At 45.3% G+C, this 12,259-nt stretch overlaps 1 protein-coding gene across 2 annotated transcripts in view; it reads left to right on the top strand.

Annotated features, from left to right (window-relative positions):
• The window catches only part of LOC309569433 (uncharacterized protein), a 215,011-nt gene that overhangs the window by 87,232 nt on the left and 115,520 nt on the right, over positions 1-12,259 (top strand). For both annotated transcript variants that reach the window (XM_082275258.1, XM_082275257.1), the window contains exons 2-4: positions 1,599-1,709; positions 8,827-8,931; positions 11,685-11,785. In XM_082275258.1, the coding sequence (XP_082131384.1) occupies positions 1,600-1,709; positions 8,827-8,931; positions 11,685-11,785 (316 nt within the window). In that variant the 5' untranslated portion in view covers position 1,599. The remainder of the gene's footprint in view (positions 1-1,598; positions 1,710-8,826; positions 8,932-11,684; positions 11,786-12,259) is intronic.

Raw genomic sequence — 12,259 nt, 5'->3', positions numbered from 1 at the left:
AAACATTCCCTTGCTTTAAAAAAAGGCCTAAATTCTTCTTTCCTAGGTGTACATAATATAACTGGGTACCAATATTTATAGGTAAGGTTGATCCAGGGAATATCCGATTGCCTCTCGGGGAATCAGGAAGGATTTTTTCCCCTGCTGTAGCAAATTGGATTATACTTTGCTGGGGTTTTTTCGCCTTCCTCTGGATCAACTGTGGGTATAGGATTGTGTATATGGGATTGTACGGTTGTGTTTTCTTTTTGTTTTTATTGGTTGAGCTAGATGTCTTTTTTTTAACCTGACTAATGCCCAGTACACACGATCCGAAAATCGGACGACGTTCCGTCCGGTTTTGTTTGGTTGCTAGTACACTCTCAATTATATCGCAAATGGGAGAGGTTACTTATGGCACTTTTCCACTGCAAGTACCGGCTCGGCTCTACTCGGCCCTGCTTGGCCCGGTTTGCTTTTCCACTGCTGGTACCGCTTGGTACGGTGTTGGAACGGTTCGGTACGGTACGGTATGGTTTGCTTTTCCACTACAGTAGTACTAAAGTTAAGTGGGTGGGATAACAATGATTCTCTGACCAATCAGTGGCTAGTAGTGACTGCATGCAAAGGATTGTGGGATATGGTACCGGGTATGGTACCTCTTGGAACCATATCGAGGTGGTACTGTTTTTGAGAGCCGTACCGTTCGGTTCCATGGAGTGGAAAAGCGCCGCCGTACCGTACCAAACCGTTCCTACAACGTACCATACGGTACCAGCAGTGGAAAAGCACAAAAGCGAGCCGAACCGTTTGGTTCCATGCAGTGGAAAAGCGCCATAACAATACGAATTTTCTCGTACGATGCCCCAAAAGCTTCCGGTATGCGTAACCACACTGTAGCGTGTGACGGGTCGTTCTTTCGTTTCCGCCCATGCGCTGTCTACTGCTCACCATTTTTTTCGTACGGACAACATACTGATAATACGATTATCGTACAATGTGTTATAATACGATCAAAATTTTTTTGCTTGCACGCCCGGATAATATCGGGCGAACTGTCATGATCGCCTCTCGTAAGCTGTGTACTAACGATCCGATTATCATCCGATCTTTTCAAAAGCGTTATTTTTCATCCGATTTTCGGATCGTGTATACGGGCCATAACTATGTAACTATGATAATTTGTTTTTGTAAATTTTATGAGGCAGGTGGTGGTTGCATTGCATTGCTTCTACTATTGTTTTATCTATTTATTTTGCACTTTTAATAATAGGAGTCAGATTGCTTCATTACTTCCTGAAGATGATTTACACTAACAAAAAAAAAAACGAAGACCCGCCATCTTTGTGTTTGGGTTTAGAAATGCTTTGTTTGACAATTTTCGAACTGAAAGCCAGTTCTTCCATCTGCCTAAACATGACTATACAGCGACAAAACATCCTCTGTACCGGCCATTTCCTGTTTTCCACTCATCCGCTTCCTGTGTTTACAGCTAGGCCCAAATCCTATTGGAGGAGAGGAGACCTCACACTTAAACTGTGTTTATTATTAAATGAACCGGACAATAGAGTATATTGCCGTAGCATGTTCTAACAAAACATATATGTTTTGCTTTTCAGGATGATGACCGCAGGACAATTCTACCTATCGGCTCTGATTTTCATAGTTCAAATACAGCTTGGCACATCCCTCAACCCAAATGACCCCAATGTCTGCAGTTACTGGGAAAGGTAAAAGAAAAACAACGTTTTTTACATGTAGGCCATGTGTTCCTTTTGGCCTATGGAGCAAATGTATTTCAGATGTGGTGCTATCACCATACAGACAGGAAGCAGCTGGTCTACTCTACTTCCTGCTTCCTGCCTGTAACGGGATAACTGTGGACTAGTAATGTTTGTCTATATACTGGAAAGGCTGACGGTCAGTTTTATGTTCTACTCAACTCCCAGCATTTTACTCAAAGATCATAATGGATGTGGAAAGTGAAAGACAATCAGCGTAGTCACCATTAATGCAAAATACCATAAACTATCTGTGACATATAAACCTAATGTACACTACTCCCATGGGAGCTGCTGAATACGGATTCCCCTGGGTTACCCATAGCAACAACTAAGCAAGTCTAGGTACTTTAAGTGCTTGGCTCAGTCAGAAAACAGTCCAGGGGATTTGTTTTTTTGTTGTTTTTATTGAGAGCTGGGATATGAGAAGGGATGAGTGGGATACTCCAACTGGATAACCTATGCACAATCTCAGGACTTCTAACTGTAGTTGAATGCGGCAAGGCTGCTGCTTCACCTTGCCAATGTAGTGAAGTAGTTAACAAGCAAATTGTATAATGAATCACTCTTCAGGGCCCCGCTTGTGTCACGGTCTGGATGGAGGCCGAAGTGCAGAGAGGGCTTCCCTTGCAGCTCAGTGCGAGTCACCCCTGGAAGTTGTACAGGAGGTGAAGCGTCCCAAGTAGCACAGATCGCCTGTGGTGAGCACCAGATGATTTCAGGAACTCTGGGTAAGGCAGGCAACTAGAGGAGTAGTAAAAGCCAGGCCGAGGGTCAAACAGCAGTGATCAGTCCAAGAGCAAGGTAAGTAGCAGAACAGGGACGAGCCGGGGCCATACACAGGTGAGCAGGCAGAAACAGAGTGCTTAGGCAACCCGGGGTCATACACTGGGAAAACAGGCAGGTAGTAGCAAGAGCAAAGTCCGAGAGGCAAGCCAAGGGTCAAACACCAGGAGGAGATCAGAAGGTTCAGAAACAAGCCGGGTCACAACAGGAAGTCCAAACAGGAAGCTGAGAGATAATCCAGCAATGAGTCTGCTCCTATGGCCACCTTTTATAGGCCAGTAGAGGGCAGTGTCAATTGAGGCAGGAGCGACCATTGTTATTACTGGCAATGTTGCCAGTTCTCCTACGGCCATTTCCCTGACGGGCCAGCAGAGGGCTGTGTCGATTGAGCCAGGAGCGTCCATGACTAGTGCTGGCAGAAATGCCAGTATGGCTGTGTCCCTGACAGCTTGTCACCGCCTTTACCCCTACTCTTCATTGTTCTACTTGGCACCCCCTTTACTCTGGCATACTGTGTGAGCTGACCTCTTATCCTCTGACTTCACTGGAGTGGTCCCCCTTCCTTGGCAGACCCCTTAGCAAGCCTCTTGGTACTCACGGACACTGTTTTTCCCAGGAGACTCTGCCAGCAGATCCACTGTCAGCTCTACAGGATCCTTTGGGCTCAGCTCCACACCTGGCTCACTAGGCCGACTGCCTGTGACCACCTTCCTCAGACAGCAGGAGGAGAGACAGCCGTCACCCTCCTCCTGGGACTCTGCTTCCCACCAAAGATGCCCTGTCACATGTCCCCTTAGCTTTTATAAGCAATCCCAGGATGCACTGCGGTTGTGCCCTCTCACTGGGACCCTCACAAAAGCCTATGTGTCACTGGCTGGGTTTCCTCCACTGTCCAACAGGCTCCCCTATTGGATACACTGGGGACACTCCCTCAGACCCAGTGAATCACATATGGAAACATGCAACAGGCATAACTAACAGATCAGGCTCCCCTGATAAGCAGATGGAGCATAATAATGCTTTTTCCTAGAACCTATCTCGGAGGGTGCTACATACATAAATCCCAAGCAAGTCAACGTGCTCACAAATCTGTGAATCCTTAGTTGCTGCCCAGCACCGTTAGGCGTTTTCACTCCACCCCTCTAGTATATGATACAAATGATGATGCAGCACAACTAAAACAGTGTCTCTTAAATTTATGAGTCTCAAGTGATGAAACAAAAAAAAGTCCTTAATTATGTACTGTATGGACAACCACCGCCAATGAATTCCAGATATCACAGCCTTCTGTTCAACTATCACATGCCTAACTCCCAGTGAACCATATTCGCTCACCTCCTGGACTGGACCTTAACCAATAGTCCAGGTCAAACACTTTTGGCCCTCTAGGGTTATACTCCAACTGGCTCCTGGCTCCCAGTAACAATCACAGGCATCTACACATGGATTGGAGCTTCTGTGCAACCTCCTGCCCGTGTGACATGTACTCATGCAAAAGGTATAAACCAAAAGTGCTCTCCATATGTTTTAAAACAATTTAATAAAATCGAAAATGGGACATTCACAAACAAATGCACTTGCAGTGCCTTGTTCTGTGTGTAGCACTGCCCCCTAAAGGACTGCTGCGAATTACACTTTCTGGATTCCCCTGGGTTACCTTTAGCAACTGACAGCAGATAAACAGCAATGAAAGTTCTTGGCTCAGTCAATAATCAATCCAGGGGATGTTGGTTTTTGTGGTTTTATTGAGAACTTGGATAGGAGAAGGGATGAGTGGGATACTCCAACTATTAACTATTCACAGTCTGAGGGACAGCTTACTGTAGAATGCGGCAAGGCCGCTGCTTCACTTTGCCACTAAGTGAAGATATTTTAAATGCTCCTGTGTAAATATTCTCTTTAGGATTCTGAAACTGGCACCCCCTTTCTCTCAATGCCTGTGTACAGACACCCATCCGCTGACCCTAGCTTCTGGAGTGGTCCCCTTCCTGGCAGACCCCTGGGCAAGTTCCTCTGTACTCATGGACACTGTTTTTCCAGAGTCACCGTTGCCTCCAAACTCCACTTGTCAGCATCCACTGGACCTCTGGGTTCAGCCACACTCTCCGGTTCACCAGGCCGACTGCCTGTGACCACGTTCCACAACTTCAGAGGAGGAGACAGCTGTCACCCTCCCTCTGGGACTTGGCTTTCCGCCCAAAGACCCCCTGCCACATGTGTCCTTGGCTTTTATAGCCCATCCCAGGATGCACCACTGCCTGTGCCAACCCACTGAGACAGCTACAAAAGCCTATGTGTCACTGGTTGGGTTTCCTCCACTGTCCAACATGCCCCCCTATTGGACACAGTGGGGACACTACCTCAGCCCAGATGAATCACACATGGACACTTGCAACAGGCCTTACTAGAAATCCTGCTCCCTGATAAGCAGAAAGAGCGACTATGGTTTTCCTGCTGCTTTGCGGTTAAGCAGAAAAAACTATATCTACTACATAGCACCTGACTAGGAGGGTGCTACATCTGCATAGAATAAAAGTAAACCACCGTCTCACAATTTTAAAACGTATGGAGAGCACTATTGATTTTACTCCTTTTGCATGAGTACATGTCACACGGAGAGGAGGAGGTCAAACAGAGGCTCCAGTCCATGTGTCGGTGCCTGTGATTGTTACTGGGAGCCAGATGCTAGTTGGAGTATAGCCCAAGAGGGGAAAAAGTGCATTTAACCTGGACTATTGATTAAAAAAATTAATTTTTGAACAATGTAATTAAAAGTAAGAAAACTTTATTCATACACAAGATTAAAAGTTACATCTTATCATTGCCCGCATCCTCCACCAAAAAAAAAAAAAGTTACATCTATACACCAAAGAAGTCTGGTCTAGAATCAGGGGTTGTCTACATTTTCATATGTACTACGCACTTTTTTGGTCACTCCCAGTTTGGTGACTACTAGATTATTCTGTACAGTGTCTAGACCAGACTTCTTTGGTGTGTAAATGTAACTTTTATTCTTGTGCGTGAATAAAGTTTTCTTACTTTTAATTACATTGTTCAAAAAATTATTTTTTGGCTGCCATAAAGTCCCATGGGAGATACTTCCATTGTACCTAGTGTGGGAGATTAGCTCAGTGGCGGGTGTGGATGACCCCTTGGGGGGTTCGTTACACAGAGAGATAGCCGAGAAATGGTTGCAAACAAAACAGTTTGGTTTATTCTTGCTATTTTCTTCACACAAGTGCAAGCATCAAAAACATCAAAATAAAATAAAACACAAAATAAATCCTTGCCACTGTGGGCGGCTACCTTCTCACACACAGGAACCTACCTAAGGAAGTCTGTCCCCAACCTACTGTTGGGCAGACTTGGCTGATCATACAGCTGACTATCAATAGTCCATTTATTATCTCTTCACATAGAGAATGTCCCTTTTCTCTTCACACAGCACATGTTCATTGGACTTTCCTTTCACATAGAAAACATCCATTGGTTTTTCTCTTCACACTCTTCACATAGAAATAGTTCATTTTCTCACCTTGAGAAGTCTTCACACTTTTTACCCTCCTCAGCGCACATCGCTCCAGGAGGTCATCCCCATGCTCACACAGCGTCGGGAGGCACACATCTGACTGTCCTCCTCTCCCCAGCTCACACAGCGTCAGGAGGCAGCAATCCTTAGACTTCCTCTGGACAGATTATAGAGGCCTTAATTTCCTCATACTAAATAGCTGAAGTCTGTTCAACGTCCTTAGACAGTTCTGGCTACCTTTGCAGCCGACACCCTATAGTAATTAGTGCATTTTCTAAACCAGGTGGAAATGTATCTCCTGTTTGTGACTACATCCACAGATTTACCTGACTTCCTGTCACATACCCCCCCCCCCCCTCTTGTTTCAACCCTAGGGTTGGGACACAGTTTTCCAGGCACGCATGTGTCAGGCACTTCTCTTGACTCTCACTGATAAGCCTCCTAGTATCTTCAAGCTTCCGGATGAAACTGTTTCTGTCATCTTCATTGACAGATTTCTCATAAATGTCAGACAACTTGTCCCTCATTTCATATACACATTCCTCAACTGCATTTTTAGCATCATTTCGCTCCTTCTCAAGTTTGTCCTGCATAACTGTCTGTCCTATCCGCCATGGAGGACCGTGATCCATAGGCAACTCAATTGTGCTAGTCTTAATGTCTTCAACATTCTTGAGCCGCCTCTCTCTGCAATCAATAAATGATTTCCACAAAACTTTGAGAACCTCTGCTTCACTTGGCTTTGTTCCAAGAAATGCCTTCTTGAGCTTGGCTTGCTCTAAGATGCTGTGCAGAAGGCCTTCCATTTGCGACAACAGGCTGTCACACATTTCTTCAAAGTGACCCCTGTTCATTTTTCCAGCGACATCATCAACTTTCCTTCCACCAACATATGGGTCAAAAGCAACAACACAGTCTAGTACAGGTTTCTTCAATGCACTTTCTGCTATTGCACTACTTTTCCCTTGTAGCTCCTTTAGTATTTCCTTGATTTGCATATCTGCTGAACTATTTGACCGCTCAAGGTCACCTAGTTCCTTTTCTTTATCTGAACTCCACATGGAATGTATCTCAAGATCACGATTATTAATTTGCTTCACATTTTCACCAACAGCCTTAGTTTTCTCCACTAGGTGGTGTTTAAGAAACATATCATCAAATTTCTAATGCTCACTCAGGACAGACCCCAAAACACTGATCCTTTCATAAACTGCATCAGGCACACTATCCCCTCTTTGGGACAGATCCTCTGTTGCCTGTAATTCCTCTTCAAGTTCCTGCAACGGAGTGGAAATGTATCTCCTGTCTGTGACTACATCCACAGATTTACCTGACTTCCTGTCACACTAGTTTAAAGGGACAGTGCAGCCTCTGACTCATGAGACACTCACCTCAACTCAACGGACTATATATTAAGGACCAGTCCACGAGGTGAGCGCAAACAACAGTCTCTAGGGTTTACTCAGAATGGTGTGCAATACAAAAAAACATCTAGTAAGCAGAAGTTCTGAAGACTGAAATGCTTGGTTGATAAGAAAGGTCAAAGGGCGATGGCCAGATTGGTTCAATCTGATAAAAAGGCTACAGGAACCCAATTTGGGTGACCTACTTGTCTTGGGGGGGGCGATCCCCCTTTTCATGGAAAGCTTCCAATTTTAGGTTAAAAGGCTCGACCAAGTATTCCTTTTTGATGGGTTATAGATTTATGTGTTCGGTGGTAAAGCTATTTTTTTGTTTTTTTTATTTCAGATTAAGTAGGGAGTGGGAGATTTCTCTTTGCTTCTTGTCCTGTAATTTCAGGAGGAAGTGAGAGGAATCTCTCCAAAGTGAGAGAAATACCCTCTTAGACAGTTGTTAACTTATTTCCCATTTTATTTATCTTCTGGTTACACCCCCAGTTTTTGTAGTTTCTCGCATTCAGTCCAAGTGATAGTGGTCATCAGGAAACATAGTGAAAGCAAGGGCTTCATCACACCGTGTCTGTCAAGAGATTCACCCTCTCTATTTGTCCTGTTTACCATTATCACAGAGAGTGGAAGTGAAAGAAAATCCCACATTTTGGGTTGTCACCAGAACAGGAAAGAAGGGGAAACCTTCCAATCAGGATACTAGCTCTGGTGACAACAAATGGCTCGTTTCCACTGAGCGGTACGGTACGGTTCGGTACGGTACGGTACGCAATTTTTGCCGTTTCCATTGTGGATGGTACCCTAATTCCGAACCGTACCATACCACTTTTTTGGGACCCTTTCGTTGGGGTACCAAGCACATTAGTACCGTATCAACAGGGTGGAGCTACACTCTGCAGAACTTTGATTGGTTGACAGAGAATCGTCAATCACAGCTTTCCTGCTACACCTAAGGGTACTATTGGCAGTGGAAACTAAAGGTGTACCGTTCCGAACCGTACCATACTGACATGAACCGTACCGTACCTCTCAGTGGAAACGAGGCATAAAGATCCCCTCACTTTGGAAGGATTTCCTCTTTTTGAGAAAGGAAGTGAAGGAAAATCTCCCCAATGAGACACAAATGGCAAAAAAATTACAAGGGTTCCCATCCAAGTACTAAGCAGGTCTGACCTTGCTTAGCTTCCTGAAATCAGGCACATTCAGGGTGGTGTAGCTGTAGGCTAGCCTAGAGCACCTGGTATTCCCAGGCGGTCTCAAAGAAGAAAAAGTGACATGGGTTATAACCCAAATAATGTTTGCCTTTAGTTCTACCTTAAGTAAAATGACTATTCTTCCACAGTTATACCACAGCAGTAAAGGAATCGTATGCCCATCCATACAGCCTGTCTACTCCAGACTCCTGTGACAGTAACTGGAACTACTTCAAGACATGCACACCTCAGAAGTAAGTAACTTTAAAAAAATTGTTCACATGTTTTAACAACCTTGTTTTGTTTAGCTCAGGATGTTACCTACACTATATTATCAAAAGTATTGGGACGTCTGCCTTTACTTGTACATGAACTTTAATAGCATCCCAGTCTAAAGAATATTCGGTCGGGAAATTTCGTCCGACGACCGATCTGCCGATTTTCGGCTTGTTAGTATGGTGCTTTCGACAGCCGACTCCGACTTTTCGGCCAAAAAAATCCTGGTGTGCAGGCATTAAAATTTTTGTCCTCCGTCAACACACGTCCGATTTTCGTCTAATTAGTACAGATTTTGACGGGGAAAAATCTTATGAGCAAGACTAGGCATGCTCAGAGATGAAAGAACACATACAAAGCAATCCAACACATGACATCACTTCTGAAGTAGAATTCTGTCGTACGGGAAAATTCGTGTGCAGTCTAGAGCACATTCCAACCAACAGACACCACTCTGGACAAAAGACGGACGACCGGTCGGCGGAAATTAGTTGCGTGTGTACGAGGCTTTAGTCTGCAGGGTTCAATATTGAGTTGGCCCAACCCTTCAATCTACAACAGCTTCAACTCTTCTGGGAAGGCTGTCCACAAGGTTTAGGAGTGTCTATGGGAATGTTTGACCATTCTTCCAGAAGAGCATTTGTGAGGTCAGGCACTCATGTTGGACGAGAAGGCCTGGCTCGCAGTCTCTTCTCTAATTCCTCCCAAAGGTGTTCTATCAGGTTGAGGTCACATCTCTGTGCAGGCCAGTCAAGTTCCTCCACCCCAAACTCGCTCATTCGTGTCTTTACGGACCTTGCTGCATAAACTTGCTGCAACTTTGGATGGGTGCAACTTGGATATAACTTTGGCTTTGACCAGTGACAATGGACAACTGTTGCATTGCATAACATTCAGGTATGAATTTCATGCAGCTTTTAAGGGTTATCTTTGAAATCTATGACCCTCAAGTTGCATGAAGGTCATATCAAAGTAGTGCATGGACTACTGTGAAGTTTCTGCAACTTTAAGTCACACATATATGAATGGATATCATTGGAAAACGTGGGGAATGACTTGTCTTGCAACTTTGATGTCCAAAGTTTCATGACAAGTGTAAATGGAGCCTTAGAGTTCATTGACACTAGCATGGCACAAAAGTCGCATGATTTCCAATGCGACCTTGGAGCGCAATGTTGATGCGACTTTACACTTAATGCCAAAAAATGGGGAAGGGAAATAAATTGGGCCTCAGTACCCCAAACAGAGGGGCCCAAACGGGGCTATTACATACCAGGCTTCCAATATTAATTTTGCACTTAATGCGTTGATGTGACTTTACAACGTTCATGCGACTTTGCGCCCATCTAATGCCCTCTGCCATGCTGTTGCACTGTGGTGAAGAATCTTCACTTAAAGTGGAGCTCCAGGCTTCTTCATAAAAATTAAAAGTCAGCAGCTACAAATTCTGTAGCTGCTGACTTTTAATATTGGGACACTTACCTGTCCAGGGATCCAAGCACCCAGGATTATAAGCCTTCTGTGCGAAGCAGCCTCCCCAGCACCCCCTAATCCTTACCTGAGCCCCCACTCTATCCAGCGAGCGGCGGTCCGGGACTCTCCCTCCTAATTGGCTGAGACACAGCCACGGCGCCATTGGCTCCCACAGCTGTCAATCAAAGTCAGTTAGCCAATCAGGAGAGAGAGGGGGCAGGGCCTGGACACACAGAGCTGCAGCTTGGCTCGAGTGCCCCCATAGCAAGCTGCTTGCTGTGGGGGCACTCAACAGGAGGGAGGGGCCAGAAGCACTGAAGAGGGACCCAAGAAGAGGAGGATCAGGGCTGCTCTGTGCAAAACCATTGCACAGAGGAGGAGAGTATAACAGGTTTGTTTTTCTGTTTTTTGTGTTTTAAAAGCAAGACTTTACAATCACTTTAAGGCCCCGTTCACACTGGGGCGACACTACTTCCCGGGCAACCTGTGAAGTCGGGGTGCGCTGCTTGCACCGCGACCTCGGAGCGGCCGGCACAGACTTCATTTCATTGAAGTCTATGCAGGTCGCTCCGGGTCGCCCCAAAGAAGCTCCGGACCCTTTTTCTAAGTCGGAGCGACTTGTGTCGCTCCTATTAGAATGGGTCCACAGCTTCTCTATGGAAGGCGACCTACGGCGACTTGTCAGGCGACCAGGTCGCCCCAGTGTGCACGGGGTGTAAGACTCCATTCACACTAATGCGACTTGTCAGGCGACTTGGTCAGCCTGACAAGTCGTGCACCGTCACGGTCCATTGTGTAGTACAGGAACGGTTCTAATAGGAGCGACACAGGTCGCTCTGACTTAGAAAAAGGTTCCTGTACTACTTCGGGGCGACCTGGAGCGACTTGCATAGACATTAATTTTATGAAGTCCGTGCAAGTCGTGCCAAAGTCGCGCTGCACGCGACCTCACAGGTCGCCCCCGAAGTCGTGCCGCTGCAATGTGAATGCGGTCTAAGTGAAATGAGCCTGGATACAGAAGGGGGGCCCACTTACGATCTTTTACACGGGCCCTCTGCATTCAGAAAACCCTCTTGGGTGTCATCCTGCTATTTATGAAGTGTAATGGGGTGTGAGAATTACAAAAATAGCTGAACAGGATTACAACATACACATATATTGGCAAATAAAACGTTCAGATTAAAGTAGAATCTCCCAATGGAAGGATTCCGTTTTACTTGGCTTTTTATTGATTTGAATCTATATATTCTTCTTTTAGGATCATGTACCGGACTGCGTACCGCCATGGTGTAAAGCTCGACTACAGAAAGCGCTATCGCTGCTGCCAAGGATACTATGAGAGCAATGATATCTGTGTTCGTAAGTCCAGTTTTATTTCGAATAATGAGCGTGTTGTGTATAGTTAAATCCATATGTTGGACCTCTCTCCGTTTGGGGTCCCCACAGAGGCCACATGATGCTCAGCAAACACTCTGCACTATCCCCATTCCTGGAGGACAAGCCAAAAAATGCATTCCATAGAAGAGAATTATTTATTGTCTTTCAGGACTGGAATTTACATCTTGCCAGAGCATTAAAATGTCAAAACATTAACTTATTACCATCAGCTTGCTGCAGAAATTTTAAGATCAATGCTTTCACCATAAAGATATCCTAAGAACTGATACTTCGATGATCTTTTGCCCCCCCCCCCCCCCCCCAATTCCCTGGATCGAATTAAAATTAATAGACAAGTAGACTTTTGGTACAGTTATCTTTTAGTGCCGGTTCACGCATATGTGATGCGGGAACCCTGCGAATCCGCTGCCTGTCCCCACATTGCAATCAACTAGC

The sequence above is a fragment of the Pelophylax lessonae genome (genome assembly GCF_965119305.1).
Source record: "Pelophylax lessonae genome assembly, chromosome: 13".
Classification (NCBI taxonomy): domain Eukaryota; kingdom Metazoa; phylum Chordata; class Amphibia; order Anura; family Ranidae; genus Pelophylax; species Pelophylax lessonae.
The sequence above is the reverse complement of the archived record's forward strand: the minus strand, read 5'-3'. Positions and strand labels throughout refer to the sequence as shown.